The 23,539-nt window shown below is 38.7% G+C and overlaps 3 protein-coding genes across 5 annotated transcripts in view; 2 read left to right on the forward strand and 1 right to left on the reverse strand.

The window, feature by feature from the left end:
* LOC120334479 (uncharacterized) overlaps positions 1-3,907 on the forward strand; it is a 62,934-nt gene extending 59,027 nt beyond the window's left edge. The window contains exons 23-25 of the mRNA XM_078120570.1: positions 2,394-2,474; positions 3,119-3,219; positions 3,675-3,907. Coding sequence (XP_077976696.1) covers positions 2,394-2,474; positions 3,119-3,219; positions 3,675-3,699 — 207 coding nt within the window. The 3' untranslated portion in view covers positions 3,700-3,907. The remainder of the gene's footprint in view (positions 1-2,393; positions 2,475-3,118; positions 3,220-3,674) is intronic.
* Positions 1-23,539, reverse strand: part of LOC120334055 (eukaryotic translation initiation factor 4 gamma 2-like) — a 56,662-nt gene that overhangs the window by 14,524 nt on the left and 18,599 nt on the right. For 2 of the 3 annotated variants that reach the window (XM_078120577.1, XM_078120575.1), the window contains one exon: positions 22,372-22,580. In XM_078120577.1, the coding sequence (XP_077976703.1) occupies positions 22,372-22,580 (209 nt within the window). Of the gene's footprint in view, positions 1-19,068; positions 20,657-21,180; positions 21,302-22,371; positions 22,581-23,539 lie in introns of those variants that run through there. The other variant, XM_078120576.1, reaches the window with a different exon arrangement.
* On the forward strand, positions 6,616-14,240 carry LOC120334359 (eukaryotic translation initiation factor 4 gamma 2-like). Its single transcript, XM_039401858.2, has 6 exons — positions 6,616-6,752; positions 8,443-8,702; positions 9,479-9,673; positions 10,467-10,675; positions 11,746-11,867; positions 12,391-14,240. Exons 3-6 carry the CDS (start codon positions 9,615-9,617, stop codon positions 12,409-12,411), a joined length of 411 nt encoding a protein of 136 aa, XP_039257792.2. The 5' UTR covers positions 6,616-6,752; positions 8,443-8,702; positions 9,479-9,614; the 3' UTR covers positions 12,412-14,240.

Genomic DNA, 23,539 nt, shown 5'->3' on the forward strand with positions numbered 1-23,539 from the left:
TATTGGCTGCCCGCTTCTTTATATATAGATGCCGGATCCAGAAACGAAAACCAATTTTTGATGTTTTTTATAAATTTATTCGTGATATTCGTGACAACGAGAAATATATAGCAATGAAAAATAGTAAAATCCTGATACACAAAAGAAAGTGGCATTTATTTATATAATAGTCGATCAAGTGACTTTTTGCTATTTAATTACATATTATTGTTTTTCTTTCCTTAAATACATAAAATGTGATATGTTGCTGTTTTCTTATAACATTATTAGACTACAATTGCAAACATTGTGAGAAATTACCTTTTATAACTGTATTGCTGAATTAAAAATTGTTATTTCAATATTATTCTATTTGCTATATGATTGCCCTTATATGGTATATACCTAAAATGTGAGATACTCTTCATGACTGTATTACTGATATTGTTTATTTCAATATAATTTTATTTAGTAATTGATTGTATAGTATATAGATAAAATGTGAAATTTCTCCAATCTTCTGTTTACTCATACCATACTATTAGATTACAATTTCAAACAGTGTGAAATATTACTTTTTATGAATGTATTATTTATCTTCTAATATTGATTAATTCAATATTATTTTATTTTATGAAATAAAAAAAAAAAAAAAAAAAAAAAAAAAAAGATAGTACAAATTCTGCAATAAAATGAGTTATGCGTATGTTAAGAAAGTCATCCGTATATTCTCCGAAAGGTAATTTTATATACTTTTCAAAATTTTACTTATATTGATGATACATTTCTAAAAAATGTATTAAATATTACCAAAATACAAAAAAATAGTAGATGGGGCTAAAATTAGGCTTACACATCTCATCAAAACATCTCGTGGAAAATAATGCCAGTTAAAAATTAAAGACTAGATAAGCTTTTATATGACATATTACAGACCATCTGATATCTAATGGTTTAGAACAGGGGTCACCAACGCGCACCAAGTCGCCCGCGAAGACCATATGAGTCGCCCGCAGGTCTGTTCCAAACTAAGCTTAATACCGGCTCTTATAAGTAAGCTACATCAATTGAATTTTGTCCTGCTATTTTAGTATAAATCCTAAAGTTTATTAGTGTCTATACTTCACTAAATACCAGTAATTATATCAATAATTGAAGCTCAATCGAGCAGCTGAGTTTTTTAGAAGTGTACACTGAACTGGTAGCCCGCAGCTTAATCTGTATCCAAGAAGTAGCTCCCGGCTTCGAAAAGGTTGGTGACCCCTGGTTTAGAAGTTATTTTGATTTGAAATTAGAGATATTACAATTTTTTAATGCGTCAAATCGATGCGACGCCGTGGGAGGTCAGGGTGAGAGAGTAGCGTCGTTCTGGGGATTCAGAGTTCAAAGAGTTAAGGGTTTAATTATGAATCATTTTTAAAATTCAAATTAGGTCTTATAAAAGGCCAGGTATTATTTTCGAGGAAACACGGTAGTTTTGCGATGATTAGCCATTGCTGTGTTATGTCATAAAAAGTTAAATGGGTCGCCAAAAGCTGTGGTAATAAATAGTGGGTTCCAACTCTAAAAAGTTTGGGAACCACTGATATGAAACTAATACCTGGATAACTAATTCCTTACTCAATAGGGACTGGTTATCGGACAAAAGGTGTGGTTTGACAAATTGACATATACTATTGTCTTTTCTCCTTCCTGGTATAAGTATGGGAATCCTATCCTATCATTATATGATTCCTAGTTGTTGCCTTGTGCTATGTATAGTATCAGCCACAATAAAACAAAAGTAACCAAATTTTCAGAAATGGACTTTGATCTTCTGTCATTGTGAATCAGGTGCCATCTTTTGAACTGGGTTGCAAATCTGTACTTTTGATTTTGGTTAGTTCTCTATTTGAATTTTTAGGTTTAGCTGTAGAGATCTGAATATTACAAAAATGCTATTTTCTCGATACGTTACTCGACATAATTTGGTTTTTTTGTGATGATATATAGCCAAAAGTTGTACCAAATAGCTTTAGTGATGTGGGTTCACTTATCTAGGATAGGATTTACATATTTCTATTTTCTTGACTGCTCCAGAACTCACGGCAACAAGCATTTGCCGGCATATACTGCATCACTATGATTCGGTACAGTTTTAGCAGTCATCTTCTCCATTTTTCTGTTATAAATGAAGATAACTTCCTCGCCTCCTATTGTAGTTTTAAAGTTTAGTTAGAGGCTTTCTACAGAGATTACTTGGTCACACAGAAGCACTGCAATGTGAAGTTACCACTCTTTATATCATTATTCTTTATGTAAATCAAATTTCTTTTCTGCACGTTTTAGGAAGGTTTTTAGTATTTTTCGACAGTTTTTCACTGTTGTCGAGTGTCATGACTATTACGCTACAAGAGCCTTTTTATGTTTTTCAGGTTAGTCCTTTTGAAGACTCTGACCTGTCTTTACCTGACTTTGATAGTTTTCCTAAAGCAACAAAAGAAAGTGGCAGGAAAGTGAGTTTCAGAGAATTTTCAAAACCCAATGACGTTTACACCACTCATGGTTTTGAAGAGTTATTTTGATTTTACAGAGTTTGAACTTCTTTGAAACTAGTTTTGAAGTTTCTTTCAACATAATTTTGTTAGCCAGTCTTCATTAAATTGTTGGATAGCTTGACCCACCCCAGCACCGCTGTGCAAAAAATAAGTTTGAAATGATAATAAATAAAATAAAGAAACAGGCTGTGCAGCCATCCCAGACAAAATATAGCTAAATTAGAGAGTGCAATTTGGTCTGAACAATTTATTACGGCTCTTCACTGCTGTGCAGAAAAAAGACAGACTGTCTTAAATAAATCGAGTATGGAACAATAAAATATAACAGACTTTTTCTTATAATAAGAAACACTCCTGGAGATGGGATCGCTTTTTAGACCAAACTTTCATTCCAATTTTCCTTATTTTAGTTCTATTAAGAGTTTGGGGGCTGTCTGTGTTAGCCAAGTAAATATAGTCCTTGCCCGGGGCTGTCTGTGTTAGCCAAGTAAATATAGTCCTTGCCCATAGGCTTCCGTCCCTTTACACAACTCGATGTAAAGTAGCCGAACAAAATTAGTTACCTTCATATTGGTACACACACTTGACTTTTTTCATTACAGAATACACCCGAAGTTGGTGAACTAGCAAGAGTGAACAACAACACTCCTTCAACATCTTCTGCTGGAATGACAATTAAAGAGAAAAAAACCTACAGAGAAAGATATCCTTTTTAATCATTATATTTAGTTCAATGTAATGGATACTGGAAACCCGTCCGAGCCAATAGAATGTGAAAGTGTGTGGATGAATTTGGCAAATTTTGAGAGTAACGAATGTGCTAAATCAGGAGTCTGCAATGCACGTATTTAACCCACATGGGATGTGAACCTACAAGGGATATTGAGAGGTGCGATAACGTCAAACAGTGATATTTGAATAGTGATTAATTGAGTTTTTTCAATTGCTTAAACCGGCATACTATACACTCCAAGCAAAATTCTAACACAAGTATTCCTTGGAGTCGAATTTTTCTGTGTTATTATAAACATATAGGGCAGCTTATTAAGAGCCCTTTTATGAGAGAAAATTAACCTAGGATTAATGAATCCCTTGTGAAAATATGTAAGTTCTTTTATTCAACTTTCTGTGTATTTTCCTAACTATTTGCCTCATCACATGGAACCAAGGTCATCTCCAGTGAATGCTTTCGGTCAAACTTCAACCTCCAGATATAAAAGTAAAAAGAAACTCAACATGACGTCAGTATTCTACTTATAGTGTACATGGGATGCTTACAGCGCTAATTTTGTTAGTAATTTGTTTATTTGTTGTTCTAACACTTCTATACATTTTTTTTGTTTTTGTGTAATTTTTTGGTGATTTTGAATTAAATGATGAAATGAAGTTTCTTTAGCCTAGCACTGTTTTTTGTTACCGACTGCAGCCTATTTCGAGAATCGAGACATACACATGGACATAGTTTATTTTGCTATTGCCGACAAGAGCACACAGATACTAAGGATAGGATTTACATACAGTATTTATCCCTGGTGAGAAAAGCCGATAAGACTGCCTAGTCGTATGATGTACTATACCCAGTCATACCAGTCCATGTCGGGATACCATACTTTTGTGACTTCAAAGTGGGATGCCTCTGAAGACAACTGGTCGGTACAAATGGTTCGAAATTAGACTAATTGGTTTTACATGCGATACGTTTTCTAACAATGTTAGCTGAAAACAAACGCATCCACCTTCAGAAAGTAGGCTAGCGCTACACAGACGCAACAGTAACGAGAACATGTTCGTGTATTATGCTGCGTGGCTGAATGCCAAAGGGACTTTTGACAGACTTGTCCGAACGGTGGGACAAGACGCGAAAAAGCAGGACTGTTCCGCCTAAAGCGGACGTATGGTAAGCCTATACCAGCAATACGCCTATACCAGCAATACAAAACATAGGCCATAATATTATTCCCATTTTCCTTATTTTAGTTCTATTACAAGTTTGGGGACTAGCCAAGTGACTCCTGTAGTATTTGATCTGAAATTATGGCCCAACCCTAACCTGGTACAACCAACCACGTTCCGGCGTCTGCCATCTTGGTTCACATACTACGGGAATACCATTAATTCTTCCTGGTAACACACGCTGGGTAATCAGTGGCTCATTAGCGAGCGTATTCCTATCAAGTCCATGAACTTGAAAACAAATAGGTGGCTGACTAATCCCATACCTGACATAGACTGGTAAACGGACAAGATGCCGTGGTTCTTCATATGGTTAAGCCCTTTTATTAGTTTTCCTCTATCTTGGGATAAATATGCTATTCTGTCTAGATGTTGCACAAGCTTTAATTCAGTTTGATAGTTAGCTATTTTATTAAGCTTATTCATTCTCAACAAAACGGTACCGGTAACGCTTCCACTAGACCAGTTGTCGGCAACCATTTTCAAGTGATGGCCCGGTAATGCCTGACCAACATTTTGGCGGACCATTTTTATACAAACGAACTAAGCTAATGCAATAAATTATACGCATTAGGAAATTTATGTTGACAATATACTAAAAACGATGGCCATTCTATTTAATGCGATATCTGTATGTGTTTGCTGACCATTAACAGTTCCCACGTTGGAGATATGGTAGACATTAACACATGTAACGTGTTTCTTGCATCTCGCCTACTTCGATATTTCGTTTTTGTAGTTGTCAACATTGAAAAGCAGGCATCACAATAATAATATTTCGAGAAAGGTTACAATGCATGTAAACCTTCCGACCTTAGTCTGGGCATTGACTGATGTTTGTTTTTCCAAACTAATTTTTTTACCCGAAGTGCTAACTTTATGATTATCCTGATTCTGAAGTATAGAATTAGCACTGACTAGGTACGACCGGTTAGCTTCGAGCCAATAGCGGAGTAGTCATGTTTTCAGCGAGAATCATTTTGTTGGAAAGATTTTATTCGACCGATGAGAGACATTCTTATACGCGTGATAGAGAAAATAATTGATCGGGCATTAGTGCCACATGCTGACATGGCAATTGTTTGTGAAGTCAAACATGATGCTCAAAAGTGTTGTGTTTGCTGTTGGGTGTTTAGTCTCATAGGGTTTGTAGTTAGATTGTAGAGATTTTATTACAGCCTTGTCTGTTTTTGTGTGACCTCTTTGCGAACCGGCAGTAACTTTTCCGCGAACCGGCGATGGGCCGCGGCCCGGTGGTTGCCGACCACTGCACTAGACCCAGGAAGCCCCCAGTATTCACAGCTCTGAACAGCAATCCCGAGCCCCCACAATCAAGACCTTACCCCCAACCTATCGTCCAATTCACCCAAGGTAGGGGCAGTAAGTAAAGGATTGAAGACACCGGTACAAGCAGTAGCCAAATCTCCAAGTTATGAAATTTTGGTGGAATAAGTGCATACTTCAGAAAGGACTGTAACCGAATATTCTACTGTTCTGAATATATTTAATATTGAATATATATTTAAGTATCATATACCCTCGCATATAAGCAGAGTTTAAAACTTGAAAAAAAGGTTGCCAAACTGTGGGGTGGCATGTTGCCAATTCAATCGAATACCACTGAAAATTCTGCTTAAATGCGCCTAACTCTGATCGCACTCAAACGAAATGCTAACTTGATTGACAAGTATGACGAGGATGAATTTCGAGGATTGATTAATATTAATAAAGTAAAACATAACATTAATGATTATCATTTTCATTAATTCTCTTCTGCAACCATTTGCTGTGATAAGTGCGTACAGCTAGTTACGGTTTGTAGGGTCGGGTTGTATGCGCATATTTATAGATTCATCATTTTAGGGGTGAGGATATATCATAGGTACTGCCAAGAAGGTCATCAATTGTAAAACTATATTCTACTATTCTGGATAAAATGTTGTCTTATTAGCGTCGTATTAAAAAAGTTTCCTAATTGCCCCCTGGGTCTCGGGTAGTGTCTCACCCCAATAATCATTCCTGAACCCCACCTGACTACATCATACAAAAATCACACCACTGCACGTCACAATCATGAAATAGAGCTTGCCAAAGTATAGCGATGGTCAACCAAAATTCCAAATAATTATAAAACAATGTTTTTTGCAGAAATCATCCAATTTCAAAGACTCCCTTCACGGCATCGTTCGGCACAAAACCAGAGGCATCCTTCTCTCACTATACATGAGACCAACATTGATGCAGGCTCCGTTCCAACATGCTATTGACAATGCTACCCAGCAGGTATGATGTTCTTTTCAAATGACACTTATGACACATTTTTTACTGTGAGGCTAAACTGAAGCCATTGTGAGGACTTTTCAATTCCTTGTGTACATGAAAAATCAAATTTTTTGGATGGCCTAGTTAGAACTTACAGCCCGCCAACAAAATGATGTACATCCCTGGTGTATGGCATGCAAGTCTTCCTGAATAGACTGATAGGTCGTTTGCCTCGTTTTATTACAATTGAAAGTCTGCATTTCTGTCTCCCGTTTCTGACCCAAGGGTCACGGAAGGTCTAAAAATGGGTCGCGATAAGATAGGCAATCTAAGAGAAGGGCGAATTTTCAGCGTTCCCAATTTAGCTTCTAAACTCTGGTATTTAAAAATAACGGAAAATAAAATTTCATTCACGGATAGAACTGTCTTGAGCTCATTGTTACATCACAATTCTGATATGCCAGTCACGTGTATTATTTTATGGCATTGGTAACCATGCACGTCACTTGACGTTGTGTTGACCGCGCGGAATGTCGTCTTAGTGGATTAAAATAACCAAAAATGGGTGTCTTTATGGTAATAAAAATTGTAATAGACGACGCAATGTAAAAGCTCGCTTCTCAACATTAGATTATTCAATATCTAGAGAAAATGTGACTTCATCTCGAGGCACCATTTACCGCGAAAGAAGCAGTGTGTGCACATTTGATGAGTGAAAAGTTGTATATTGCGAGAGATACCGAAGTCCAGCTAGGATGTTGTGTTTGTGACGGACAGCGGACGACGTTTCTGCTACAATTTGCGACAAGGCACTTGTGCGAGCGAGGATTTTTGGCACTGACGGTTATTAAAACTAAGCTTGCAATCGCCTCGATTCCCGTGACAACTTGCGTATTGTGCTCAGTAAAATAAAGCTGTGTATTGAAGATATAATGAAAAGGAGATTTCAGTTTCATTAATCTCACTGAGTCAATGGACTGTTTCTAATAAATAGTTGTCTGTATTTGAGTCAAACTGTACTAACATTAAAACACATTACGCGTTATTTAGGATTGGGTCGCGGGTATTCATAAAACTCCGATTTGGGTCGCGCTCGAAAAAGTGTATGAACCACTAACATTGAAGACTGGTTGATTACAGCTTTGTCCACCATCAAGTCCATACTTACAAAAACAAATAACCGGCTAATTAATCCTATACCGGACATGGAGTGGTAGCCAGATGTGTTGTAGCTTCATCCACCATATGTCCAGATTAAAAGATTTTGTAATTTTCAATAAATTTATATGATTTCGTAATAGTTGTCCAGAGGTTTGATCTGAATGATTTGAAAACCATCCACCTTACCAAGGGTATAATAAAATATATAGGCTATACGACATTGGAAAGGTTCAAGTCCTTCCTAAAATGGTAGTTCCTTAGAAGTCCTCACTATCAGTGGCTGAAGTTATATACACTAGAAAATAGTAGCTTATATATAGCTGCAACAAGACTCTTGAATTAAATAGAATAGTCATTTTCACTCTTAGCATTCTTGCGTTATACGCATACGATTCCACCAGCTCAGAGGCACATAGAGCAAGGAAAGGTATCTAGTTAGTTTCACGTAACCCCAATTGTTATTTATATATCTGTGACTGCTTTTTTGGAGCCTTATTCTGAGTAACAGTGCCTCATAAATAGTCCAATTTAAACATTTTTTAATACACAGGGTATGCAGACGACATTGAAAAAAATCTCAGATCTCGAGTCAGAAATCCCTCTGATGAAATCCTCGATGGGGGACCTTCTCTCAAAAGTAGTAATATTCGAGCTTTTGGCCATGTCGAATCTTGGAGAGATGCTGGTCGGAGGCTACAATTTTTTGTCTCTTCCTGTTGACCCTTCAACAAAGGTCAAAGGTCATGGGTGAAGATTGGATCTCTCATGCGTTTGAAGAAAGTAAAATCAACATGATCAAAATGCTCCCAGGTATATTAGATTTTTGTATTATAAGGCTTCATACCCGAGGTGGGCAACCACGGGCCAAACATTGTGCCCACTTAGAATGGCGGGCATTTTATAAACAATACTTACAGTGTTACAAAAGCAAAAGTGGAAAACAATGAGCCTCGTCCTGCCAAAACTAAATTTAATGGCGATCTCAACAAATTCCTTGAGCTGTTTTTTAGCTAAAAAATTTGGTTTTATCTTGGTTGTGGCGGGCCAGATTGAATTGCCCAACGAGCCGTATTTGGCCCATGGGTTGTAGGAATGACTGTTAAAAAAAATTAAACCCCGCCTCCAACTAAATTTCTCAGACTCCAGTCTGACGCCAAACTGGCTCCACGGCACTCCCAGAAGTGTGTGTACCAATATGAAGGTAACTAATTTTGTTCGCCTACTTTACATCGAGTTGTGTAAAGTTACTGAAACCTATGGGCAGGGGGTATATTCACTTGGCCAACACAGACAGTCCCCGAACTCGTAATAGAACTAAAATAGAGAAAATCGGAATAAATTCATGGCCTAACCCTAACCTGGTACACACACTACGGGAGTACCGCACTTTTACTTTTATTATTTACAATTGTTAACTGAAAACCCCGCCTTCGACTATGAGAAATGACGCGAAATATGCCAAATTCACAGCTCTGTAATGACAAGCGCTCAAATGCTTGCGGTACAACAGCTGTTACCTGGAGGGGAGGAAAGCTGATAAGACTTCTATTTTCTTATCATTATTCTTCTCATATCTTATCTTACAGAAGCATCTCAGACCAAATCTGCAATGATTACAATCCTAGAAGGAAAACAACTGCAATTCCTGTTCCCATTGGTCAATATTGAATCCAAACTGTCCAATCAGATTGCAGAGAACCCAATCCCCTCCTCTATCTACAAATGGATTTGACTTTTGACCTCTACACTGACCCTGGGTTCATCATTGTGCTTGTTTCATGGTAAGTAGTATTTCTTGTGTTTCCATAAATATTCGCTCAAATCAGGGTCCGAGTCTTAAACCAAAAGCTGAAAGAGTGCTAATAGAATATTGCGGCCGAAAAGGCTGAGAGTGATACATAGGCTTAGGATAGGATTTAGATAGTTATCGTGGGGAAGAGAGAGTCAATAAGACGGGTAATCATGTGGCGAACCACGGCCTCTCATCCGATTACCATGTCGGGTATGGGATTCGTTAGCCAGTTATTTGTTTTTATCATCGCATGGGATATGAACCTGCGAACCCATGCAGGGTAATCAGAGATGCTGTGGCAAGCGTATTCATAACGCTTAGCACGATGCGCCACACGCCGAGCCTTCTGTTTTTTCTAGCAGAACTGGGATTTCTCAGATTCGGCATTGCCTTGGCCAATTCATTACTCCCTCAAGATAATCTGATGGGAGTGCGTATTGTAACCTTCTCTTCTTTGGGTCTTGTACACTAAATCAGGGGTTGTGTAACCTTTATTGCAGAAGGGCCAGATTTAAGTAATTGGGTGAGGCCGCACCTTCATTCGAAACCTTTCAATAGAAAAAGCTAGTTTTGCTAATATGACACTCAAGCACTGGCATGTGATTGAACTTACTCGTACATACCAGATAATTGAACTAAAAACTCGTTTTGCGGGCACACCATTCAAAGTTTGCACTTCTCCGCGGGCTGCACAATAGCTTTTCGCGGGCTGCATTTAGCCCGCGAGCCACAGTTTGTACCCCCTGCACTAAATTAATAAATAAAATTTTTTCCTATTTCAGCTCTCTTGATCATATCACAAAGCATAGCAGTCTGGCGGAGGGCATAGAACGAACGCAAAATCCATTGAGGGAGATTGAAGAAAAAGAGCGCCAACTACTGGTCGAAATAAAACCTGTATTGCAGAAATTTCTTCATGATAAGTTAAAGTTACAATTGCATGCTTTGTATGCTGTTCAAGTCTTCTGCTGTAACAAGGAATTCCCGAAAAGTATGCGATTCATTTATACAACATAGCAAGGTCTTTTGCCTAGGCTCTTGCTTGTAACCCCTAGAATATCGATTCTCGGCCCTAGAAATGTGAGCGCATTGTGATGGAGAAATAGAGATATTTAAATAGGGCGAAGCGAGGGATATATCTAAATCGGCTGGAAAGCATTTGATATCACAAAAAATTTGAATTAAATCTTGCATATTAGTTACTATTTGTTCAGAACTAAGTAATGTAAACTAAAACATCTTCTTGTGATTTTCTGTCACATGTTTCCCCTCAGCCTTGTTCAAAGAGTTACCCTCAATTTGTCTTCTTATGCTGGACAATTTTCATGTTTTAGCCCCCAAAAATTCATAGCACTTAGTGGCCCCCATTATTATATAAAAGCCAAAGTAAAAGTTTGAGGCCCAGTGAAGGCATTTGTTTGTTTCCCCAGAGGAATTAATCTGTGCTCAGTTTGAGAAGTCCTGAACTGAGACCTTTTCTTGTGGTTACAGGTTCCAAAAATTTGTAGCTCTTCGTGACCTCACTATTAAAGTAAAAGTATGCCAGAGGAATTAATCTGTGATCCTGTATGGAGTCGAGGGCCCAGTTTGAGAAGCCTTTAACTTAGGCTTACCATACGTTCCGTTTTAGGCGGGACAGTCCCACATTTTAGCGTCTTGTCCCTGCAGCCGTCTTAATACACAGACATTCACCAATTATCATGTTCTCGATACTGTTGTTGCTGTGTAGCGTACCGATAGCCTACTTACTGAAGGTGGATGCATAGTTTATTGTTAGAGGATAATTGCTACAATTTGTTACGCGTAAGCATCGCACGCCAAAAGGGTGCTTAACGTTAATGTAAATTTCTTTGTATTTTTCAAACTGAAACCGATATTTAGACAGACAGCGCATGAACTCACGATGACAATATGGTCAATGAAGACAGCCGGGATGGTTTTAAATGTAGGCCTCTTATGTAAAATCAGTAAATTCAAAGTTGAAAAAATCACAGCTTAGGTTTTGGAGGTATCCCTATATGGTATCCCTACTTTAACTGAAACCTCTTCCTGTGATTTCAGATCTTCTGCTCCGATTGTTCAATGGTTTGTATGAAGAAGATGTTGTTGATGAGGAGACTTACTATGTGTGGAAGGAACATGTTAATGAACAGTACTGTGGAAAGGGGAGGGCATTGTTTCAGGTCGGTACCTTGTATGTGTGGCACATGCCATGTTATTTGAGGTGCTTCATTTTTTTAAACACATGTCTTAGTTATCTTTGTTTAGGCCCGTCAGTGCCTAGTTTTTTGGCATGTACCATCAGTTTTATTGAGTTGGTGCCCTGTTTTATTTGACATGCCATGGTTTTAGTACGGTTGGTGTCTTGCTTTTTGGAACATTTCAGTTTTTTAGATGTATGCCATCGTGTGTCTGATCGATGCCTTGTATTTGACATATGCCATGGTCTGTCACGTTAGTGGCATGGTGTTTGCCAGGTTGGTGGCATATGCCATGGTTTGTTTCAGTTTAGTGCTTATCTTTTTGGTACATGCCGTAGTGTGCCAAGTTGGTGCCTTGTTTTTGTCACATATGTGATAGCCATTGTATGTATCGGATCGGCGTCTTCTGTTACATATGCCATTTCATGCAATTTTGTTCAATCCTCCACTTTTGGTTGAAGGCTTCATTTTGATAAAACTTCAAACATTGAATTTCTGTTTTCAGGTGAACAAATGGCTGGCTTAGCTTCGTGAAGCTGAAACAGATGACGAAGAAGACAAATAAAGTTTGAGATTGTTGTGTCATAATCAGCACTTATGATGTCATAATCAATCAATGTGATGTAACAATCAGGCAGTGTGATGTCACGCTATTTTGTGCAGTACTATTGGCAGAGAATCAATTAATGTTGGTTTGTGATGTCACAAAACAAATATTGTGATAAAACAAAAACTATAGTTGAATCACAAATAAACAAAATACTACAATGCACTATATTGTAAATAAACTTCTCTTCCAATTTTTGAGAACCACCTTGTAAATATTATTGTTTTTGTCTGTCATAGTTTGTGAGTTCCGTTAGTCTACCATTTTCCCGAGAATTATTTCTGCTTTTTGATACCAATTTTTTAGTCTTTTTATGCTTTGTAGTGAGTTTTATAAATTTTGTGGAAGTTCAAAGTTCAACACTACAGTTATAAATTTTAAAAAATTAGATTAGTTGTCATTTAGAATGTTGAAATCTCAATCTATTAAAAAATTTTGAATTATGGAATGTAAAATAATTCAAATTGTGGCAATACATCAAACATTTAGCGTCAGAAAAAGATGTTGGTTGTTCAAAAAGTGTAAAGAATATTTGCGCTGGCTTTTGATATAGAAATTTAATGCCTAATCATGTAAAATATTCATTATAGGGAGGGGGCTTTCCAATAAGCCGTATAATGGCTGTATAGCAGTGGTTCCCAACCTTTTACGCCTCGTGGCCCCCTTCAGAGGATTTTAGTTCTCATGGCCCCTGTTTATCTTTCCAGTGGTATTTATAGTCTTATTTTGATTGGTAGATTCCAAATCCCATTATGTTCAAACAATTCATGCTCAACAAAGTGAAAAATCCTTTGGAATAACATAACCTTATCAGGCAATGAAACTAGGAAAAAAGTAAAATCAGTTTTCTCCTGGCATGGTGGCCCCTTCTAACTGCTCTGTGGCCCATTTGGAGGGCCATGGGTCCCCGGTTGGCAACCACTGCTGTATAGTTTTACTTTGTTTTAAAATTATTTTCACCAATAATCTAACTCTCTGTGTTGATTTTGTCTTCGTCCAGTTCTGAAAAATGTTTTTTTGTCATAATTAACTACAATCATGTATCTATTGTACTAATGTGTCTGTTTATTTGTTTATTATATTTACTGGAAATTCGAACTATATATATTTGTGTGAATTAGATGACCTGATGGTCATTGTGTTTGGACTTTGCTACTTTCCCGGTTAAATAATGTTCTAAACTTAACCCCACGCCCACTATCTTACCCAGGTAATGAATTAGGCAAGCAATACCTTCCAAATACTTCCCATACTTTTTAAGCCACGCCCCTTTTTAGAATTTGTCAAGCCACGCCCCACTTCAAAAACAACCAGCTGACGATAAGTTACAAATAACAGATAGTAAGGAGAAAGTATGCTTTATTCAAAAAAACATGTTGAAAATACCTGAATGGTACGTAAATAAAAAAATAATAAAAGTTATTAGAACAAGCAAAATTCAGCAAATATTTTTGATCAGATTTTTGCCCCCTCAAAAAATTGTCTCCGCCCCATTGAGCGGTGCGCCACACCGTTTGAAAATCACTGCTAAAAAGCCTAATTCCGAGTTCAATTAGTGTCTAACATATCCATCTCGGCCTTGTCAGTGTGGCCATTTTGTTTCCAAGAAAATCTTTCGACCTTTGACCCCATCCCGATTCCTGAATAGTGCCCGATACATACTAAAAAGTATTTTCGATGAGTATTTAAAGTATTGTCATCTTTTTATAGAATTATAGTGCTTTTTAAATGTTGCCACACAGCATGCTAAGATTATGCAGAATTTTTGAGCAAAAAAAATGATTTTTTTGAAAATGTTATTTTTGTAAAAATCTTTGTACTGAGATTAATTGTTTGTTGTTACATCATAATTAAATCTGCAATGTATTATTGTGATATCACAACGTTTTGAATAAATGAGTGAGAAATAAGAAAATATCAACATATGCATGTTTTTGTTTGTGTCTGATAAGATGACCTGGTTCAGTGGTTAAATTGAGGGTTATAGTTATCATATCATGCTTATTTCGCGTATAAGGAAGCATGGCGGGTTGAAGCTAGGAGGACTAATATCATGGTAATAAGAAATAAAGTCCAATTCAGCAACTAGTAAGTTAGAGCATATTACTGCCGCCATTATGAGAATACAACATAAGTATCTTACGGACATAATTATGACCAAGTAAAAATCTGCCAAACTGTCAGCCAATCGTATCTCATATACCTGATCACGTGATTTGCGCAGAATTGCATCGGCCATGTTGTTGCCATGCGCAGACGGACATTCCAACCGGAAGTATGTACTTGCCTTGCGCAAGAAAATACCGAGATTTGATTGGATATTTCTCAGCCTGCGCAGTAGACTACCGGTCATCTACTTGCCATGCGCAAGATTTCTGGGAAAACGACCGTTGCCAGATAAATTTGTAAACAGATTCTAGAAGTCTGGCAACGTTCAAAAACATAACATTTTCGCGCATGGCAACCGCATGTCCGTTCTAGCACTGCGCATGTCACATGACTTCGAAATTTTCTCATTGGGTAACTCTGAGCCAATTGAAATAGCACACGAAGTTTTAACATAAAGAGTTGAAATTCCTGGAACAAACACAAGAACAAAGACAAAAAATCTCGTCATCCGATCTGGCGTAGTCAGTAAAACGACCAAGAATTAATCCTGTCGTTCGAGTTCAATACCAGACCCATCCACTCTTTTCTTCAGTTGTTTTGAAGTAATCGAAAGATAAGTATCAGAGGTTAGAACGTTTTCTTCGTCGGCCGCTGTGGCGCATTGAATCTGTCGTTTTCAAGTAATCTCATTGCCCAAGTTCAAAGCCGGCCCCCTACACTTCTTTTTCAGTTGTCTTGAAGTAATCGAGAGATAAGTATTGGAGGTTAGAACATATTTCCCGACCACTAGCGTGGCGCACTGACAATGACGCAGGTGAGGTGTTCACCTGGACCTGGGTTCGTGCCCAGGTCCGAGTTGCCGATGAAGGCGTCCTCTACTTTGACCTACGAGACTTGTCTCGTGGTCCGAGAGGGGGCGGCGATGTACGGAACTCGGGGAAGTTGCCATTCAAATGTGACTCCCCAAACCCCAATGATCCTGCAGAGTCAGTGCGATGGACGCAACGGGTGGTCTTTTTGTGGAATATTTTTAATAATATTAGCAACAATAAAAAGCCGGGATGATTTCATGTTTCGAGCCGAACGATATCTTATCTTACATTGTGCCTTTGTTCTCTTGGCGCACTCTCTTTGTCTGCGTGAAGTATGTTTCGAGCCGAACTATATTTTACATTGTTCCTCCGTTCTCTCGGCGCACTCTTTTTGCGCCTTGCTTGAAGAGCTATCGTTTGGTGGATTCGAACCTTCTAGTCTTCGGCCCAATTTTCTCACGCCTAACCCAGTGCGCCACCACACCATCTCAAGCACAGAGATGTAATCCGGGTATTCATCTCACGAGGAGCTGAACTTTTATACGAAAAATAACTCCAACTACTACGAATTATTCCCTCGTCATCCGATCTGGCGTAGTCAGTAAGACGACCAATGAGTAATCCTGTCGTTCGAGTTCAATACCAGACCCATGTACTGTTTTCTTCAGTTTTCTTGGAGCAATCGAGAGATAAGTATTAGAGGTTAGAAGATAGTCCGCGACCACTAGCGTGGCGCACTGACGAAAACGCAGGTGAGGTGTTCACCTGGACCTGGGTTCGAACCCAGGTCCGAGTTGCCGTAGAAGGCGTCCCCTACTTTGACCTACGAGACTTGTCTCGTGGTCCGGGAGGGGGCGGCGATGTACGGAACTCGGGGTAGTTGCCATTCAAATGTGACTCCCCAAACCCCAATGATCCTGCAGAGTCAGTGCGATGGACGCAACGGGTGGTCTTTTGTGAAATATTTAATAATATTAGAAACAATAAAAGGCCAGGATGATTTTATGTTTCGAGCCGAACGATATTTTACAGCGTGCCTCTGTTCTCTTGGCGCACTCTCTCTGCCTGCGTGAAGTATGTTACGAGACGATCGATATCTTACATTGAGGCTCTGTTCTCTTGGTGCACTCTCTTTGCGCCTTACGTGAAGAGCTATCGCTTGGTGGATTCGAACCTTCTAGTCTTCGGCGCAATCTTCAAACGCCTAACCCAGTGCGCCACCGCACCATCTCAAACACAGAGATGTAATCCGAGTATTTATCCCACGAAGAGCTGAACTTTTATACGAGATAAAATTCAACTACTACGAATCCGTGGACTATCGAGATCCTCTTCATGTTGGACTCGAACCTATAATGTTCGGCACAACTTGCCAGCGCTTAGTCCGACACGCCACAGCACCGTGCAACGTCCAGCAATTTAATTTTGGTATTTACCAAACGAAAAGATTACTTTTTCATATGTTTTGGAGTAATCAAGAGATATCAGAGATCAAAACGATTAGTTAAGAGGCATTAAATCGCTGGACGTTGCACGGTGCTGTGGCGTATCGGACTAAGCGTTGGCAAGTTGTGCCGAACATTATAGGTTCGAGTCCAACATGGAGAGGATCTCGAGAGTTCACGGATTCGTAGTAGTTGAATTTTATCTCGTATAAAAGTTCAGCTCTTCGTGGGATAAATACTCGGATTACATCTCTGTATTTGAGATGGTGCGGTGGCGCACTTGGTTAGGCGTGAGAAGATTGCGCCGAAGACTAGAAGGTTCGAATCCACCAAGCGATAGCTCTTCACGTAAGGCGCAAAGAGAGTGCACCAAAAGAACAGAGCCTCAATGTAAGATATCGTTCGTCTCGTAACATACTTCACTCAGGCTCAGAGAGTGCTCCAAGAAAACAGAGGCACGCCGCAAAATATCGTTCGGCTCGAAACATAAAATCCTCCTGGCCTTTTATTGTTTCTAATATTATTAAATATTTCACAAAAGACCACCCGTTGCGTCCATCGCACTGACTCTGCAGGATCATTGGGGTTTGGGGAGTCACATTTGAATGGCAACTACCCCGAGTTCCGTACATCGCCGCCCCCTCCCGGACCACGAGACAAGTCTCGTAGGTCAAAGTAGGGGACGCCTTCTACGGCAACTCGGACCTGGGCTCGAACCCAGGTCCAGGTGAACACCTCACCTGCGTCATTGTCAGTGCGCCACGCTAGTGGTCGGGGAATATGTTCTAACCTCCAATACTTATCTCTCGATTACTTCAAGACAACTGAAAAAGAAGTGTAGGGGGCCGGGTTTGAACTTGGGCAATGAGATTACTTGAAAACGACAGATTCAATGCGCCACAGCGGCCGACGAAGAAAACGTTCTAACCTCTGATACTTATCTTCCGATTACTTCAAAACGACTGAAGAAAAGAGTGGATGGGTCTGGTATTGAACTCGAACGACAGGATTAATTCTTGGTCGTTTTACTGACTACGCCAGATCGGATGACGAGATTTTTTGTCTTTGTTCTTGTGTTTGTTCCAGGAATTTCAACTCTTTACGAGTATGTTAAAACTTCGTGTGCTATTTCAATTGGCTCAGAGTTACCCAATGAGAAAATTTCGAAGTCATGTGACATGCGCAGTGCTAGAACGGACATGCAGTTGCCATGCGCGAAAATGTTATGTTTTTGAACGTTGCCAGACTTCTAGAATCTGTTTACAAATTTATCTGGCAACGGTCGTTTTCCCAGAAATCTTGCGCATGGCAAGTAGATGGCCGGTAATCTACTGCGCAGGCTGGGAAATATTCAATCAGCCAATCAAATCTCGGTATTTTCTTGCGCAAGGCAAGTACATACTTCCGGTTGAAATGTCCGTCTGCGCATGGCAACAACATGGCCGATGCAATTCTGCGCAAATCACGTGATCAGGTATATGAGATACGATTGGCTGACAGTTTGGCAGATTTTTACTTGGTCATAATTATGTCCGTAAGATAATTATGTTGTATTCTCATAATGGCGGCAGTAATATGCTCTAACTTACTAGTTGCTGAATTGGACTTTATTTCTTATTACCATGATATTAGTCCTCCTAGCTTCAACCGGCCATGCTTCCTTATACGCGAAATAAGCATGATATGATAACTATAACCCTCAATTTAACCACTGAACCAGGTCATCTTATCAGACACAAACAAAAACATACATATGTTGATATTTTCTTATTTCTCACTCATTTATTCAAAACGTTGTGATATCACAATAATACATTGCAGATTTAATTATGGTGTAACAACAAACACTTAATCTCAGTACAAAGATTTTTACAATAATGACATTTTCAAAAAAATCTTTTTTTTTGCTCTAAAATTCCGCATAATCTTAGCATGCTGTGTGGCAACATTTAAAAAGCACTATAATTCTATAAAAAGATGACAATACTTTAAATACTCATCGAAAATACTTTTTAGTATGTATCGGGCACTATTCAGGGATCGGGATGGGGTCAAAGGTCGAAAGATTTTCTTGGAAACAAAATGGCCACACTGACAAGGCCGAGATGGATATGTTAGACACTAATTGAACTCGAAATTAGGCTTTTTTAGCAGTGATTTTCAAACGGTGTGGCGCACCGCTCAATGGGGCGGAGACAATTTTTTTGCCGGAGGGGGCAAAAATCTGATCAAAAATATTTGCTGAATTTTGCTTGTTTTAATAACTTTTATTATTTTTTTATTTACGTTCCATTCAGGTATTTTCAACATGTTTTTTTGAATAAAGCATACTTTCTCCTTACTATCTGTTATTTGTAGCTTATCGTCAGCTGGTTGTTTTTGAAGTGGGGCGTGGCTTGACAAATTCTAAAAAGGGGCGTGGCTTAAAAAGTTTGGGAATCATTGTTCTGCAGGATTTGAAGGTATTGCTTGCCTAATTTATTACCTGGGTAAGATTGTGGGCGTGGGGTTAAGGTAAAACATTATTTAACCGGGAAAGTAGCTGAGTCCAAAACACAATGACCATCAGGTCATCTAATTCACACAAATACATATAGTTCGAATTTCCAGTAAATATAATAAATAAATAAACAGACACATTAGTACAATAGATACATGATTGTAGTTAATTATGACAAAAAAACATTTTTCAAAACTGGACAGAGACAAAATCAACGCAGAGAGTTAGATTATTGGTGAAAATAATGTTAAAACAAAGTAAAACTATACAGCAGTGGTTGCCAACCGGGGACCCGTGGCCCTCCAAATGGGCCACAGAGCAGTTAGACGGGGCCACCATGCCAGGAGAAAACTGATTTTACTTTTTTCCTAGTTTCATTGCCTGATAAGGTTATGTTATTCCAAAGGATTTTTCACTTTGTTGAGCATGAATTGTTTGAACATAATGGGATTTGGATTCCACCAATCAAAATAACACTATAAATACCACTGGAAAGATAAACAGGGGCCATGAGAACTAAAATCCTCTGAAGGGGGCCACGAGGCGTAAAAGGTTGGGAACCACAGCTATACAGCCATTATACGGCTTATTGGGAAGCCCCCTCCCTATAATGAATGTTTTACAGGATTAGGCATTAAATTTCTATATCAAAAGCCAGCGCAAATATTCTTTACACTTTTTGAACAACCAACATCTTTTTCTGACGCTAAATGTTTGATGCATTGCCACAATTTGAATTATTTTACATTCCATAATTCAAAATTGTTTAATAGATTGAGATTTCAACATTCTAAATGACAACTAATCTAATTTTTCATAAATTTATCACTGTAGTGTTGAACTTTGAACTTCCACAAAATTTATAAAACTCACTACAAAGCATAAAAAGACTAAAAAATTGGTATCAAAAAGCAGAAATAATTCTCGGGAAAATGGCAGACTAACGGAACTCACAAACTATGACAGACAAAAACAATAATATTTACCAGGTGGTTCTCAAAAATTGGAAGAGAAGTTTATTTACAATATAGTGCATTGTAGTATTTTGTTTATTTGTGATTCAACTATAGTTTTTGTTTTATCACAATATTTGTTTTGTGACATCACAAACCAATATTAATTGATTCTCTGCCAATAGTACTGCACAAAATAGCGTGACATCACACTGCCTGATTGTTACATCACATTGGTTGATTATGACATCATAAGTGCTGATTATGACACAACAATCTCAAACATTATTTGTCTTCTCCGTCATCTGTTTCAGCTTCACGAAGCTAAGCCAGCCATTTGTTCATCTGAAAACAAAAATTCAATGTTTGAAGTTTTATCAAAATGAAGCCTTCAACCAAAAGTGGAGGATTGAACAAAATTGCATGACATGGCATATGTAACAGAAGACTCCGATCCGATACATACAATGGCTATCACATATGTGACAAAAACAAGGCACCAACTTGGCACACTACGGCATGTACCAAAAAGATAAGCACTAAACTGAAACAAACCATGGCATATGCCACCAACCTGGCAAACACCATGCCACTAACGTGACAGACCATGGCATATGTCAAATACAAGGCATCGATCAGACACACGATGGCATACATCTAAAAAACTGAAATGTTCCAAAAAGCAAGACACCAACCGTACTAAAACCATGGCATGTCAAATAAAACAGGGCACCAGCTCAATAAAACTGATGGTACATGCCAAAAAACTAGGCACTGACGGGCCTAAACAAAGATAAACTAAGACATGTGTTTAAAAAAACGAAGCACCTCAAATAACATGGCATGTGCCACACATACAAGGTACCGACCTGAAACAATGCCTTCCCCTTTCCACAATACTGTTCATTAACATCTTCCTTCCACACATAGTAAGTCTCCCATCAACAACATCTTCTTCATACAAACCATTGAACAATTTGAGCAGAAGACCTGAAATCACAGGAAGAGGTTTCAGTTAAAGTAGGGATAGCATATAGGGATGCCTCCAAAACCTAAGCTGTGATTTTTTCAACTTTGAATTTACTGATTTTACATAAGAGGCCTACATTTAAAACCATCCCGGCTGTCTTCATTGACCATATTGTCATCGTGAGTTCATGCGCTGTCTGTCTAAATATCGGTTTCAGTTTGAAAAATACAAAGAAATTTACATTAACGTTAAGCACCCTTTTGGCGTGCGATGCTTACGCGTAACAAATTGTAGCAATTATCCTCTAACAATAAACTATGCATCCACCTTCAGTAAGTAGGCTATCGGTACGCTACACAGCAACAACAGTATCGAGAACATGATAATTGGTGAATGTCTGTGTATTAAGTCGGCTGCAGGGACAAGACGCTAAAATGTGGGACTGTCCCGCCTAAAACGGAACGTATGGTAAGCCTAAGTTAAAGGCTTCTCAAACTGGGCCCTCGACTCTATACAGGGTCACAGATTAATTCCTCTGGCATACTTTTACTTTAATAGTGAGGTCACGAAGAGCTACAAATTTTTGGAACCTGTAACCACAAGAAAAGGTCTCAGTTCAGGACTTCTCAAACTGAGCACAAATTAATTCCTCTGGGGAAATAAACAAATGCCTTCACTGGGCCTCAAACTTTTACTTTCGCTTTTATATAATAAAGGGGACCACTAAGTGCTATGAATTTTTGGGGGCTAAAACATGAAAATTGTCCAGCATAAGAAGACAAATTGAGGGTAACTCTTTGAACAAGGCTGAGGGGAAACATGTGACAGAAAATCACAAGAATATGTTTTAGTTTACATTACTTAGTTCTGAACAAATAGTAACTAATATGCAAGATTTAATTCAAATTTTTTGTGATATCAAATGCTTTCCAGCCGATTTAGATATATCCCTCGCTTCGCCCTATTTAAATATCTCTATTTCTCCATCACAATGCGCTCACATTTCTAGGGCCGAGAATCGATATTCTAGGGGTCACAAGCAAGAGCCCAGGCAAAAGACCTTGCTAAGTTGTATAAATAAATCGCATACCTTTCGGGAATTCCTTGTTACAGCAGAAGACTTGAACAGCATACAAAGCATGCAATTGTAACTTTAACTTATCATGAAGAAATTTCTGCAATACAGGTTTTATTTCGACCAGTAGTTGGCGCTCTTTTTCTTTAATCTTCCTCAATGGATTTTGCGTTCGTTCTATGCCCTCCGCCAGACTGCTATGTTTTGTGATATGATCAAGAGAGCTGAAATAGGAAAAAATCTTTATTTATTAATTTAGTGCAGGGGGTGCAAACTGTGGCTCGCGGGCCAAATGCAGCCCGCAAAGAGCTATTGTGCGGCCCGCGGAGAAGTGCAAACTTTGAATGGTGTGCCCGCAAAACGAGTTTTTAGTTTAATTATCTGGTATGTACGAGCAAATCCAATCACATGACAGTGCTTGAGTGTCATATTAGCAAAACTAGCTTTTTCTATTGAAAGGTTTCGAATGAAGGTGCGGCCTCACCCAATTACTTAAATCTGGCCCTTCTGCAATAAAGGTTGCACATCCCTGATTTAGTGTACAAGACCCAAAGAAGAGAAGCGTTACAATACGCACTCGCATCAGATTATCTTGAGGGAGTAATGAATTGGCTAAAGCAATGCCGAATCAGAGAAATCCCAGTTCTGCTAGAAAAAACAGAAGGCTCGGCGTGTGGCTTATCGTGCTAAGCGTTAGGAATACGCTCTCCACCGCAGCTCTAATTACTCTGCGTGGGATTACAGGTTCGAATCCCATGCGGGTTGGCTATGTGCAAGAGGATGGGTGATTCACGTAACTGCTGGTCGGTTACGGCTTCCCCCACCATCAAGTCTATGCTTCCGACAAACAAATAACAAACACCTTGGAATTAGAGAGGAGGTGTAGGGAAATCACTGAATATGCTGCTACTGCTCACGGATTGGTGTTTGCCCAGCCGCAGTGTTCTAAACTTAGAGTCGCGAGTGGAGTCAATTCCAGAGTCTGATTGGCCCAAAAATAGGTCACGTGTTTGGAATTTTTTTTTCTATATTCCGTATGACAAATATTTACGTCAGACAAATCTCGCCTTTCATCTAGTCTAGGTTATGGAAAAGTGATTGTGGGAATGATTTTCAGCTTTTTTCCAAATCGAATTTTTCGAAATATCGTCTGGTTTCTTCGATTGTTTGGCTGATTATACGT

The sequence above is a fragment of the Styela clava genome, chromosome 15 (genome assembly GCF_964204865.1).
Source record: "Styela clava chromosome 15, kaStyClav1.hap1.2, whole genome shotgun sequence".
Lineage (NCBI taxonomy): Eukaryota > Metazoa > Chordata > Ascidiacea > Stolidobranchia > Styelidae > Styela > Styela clava.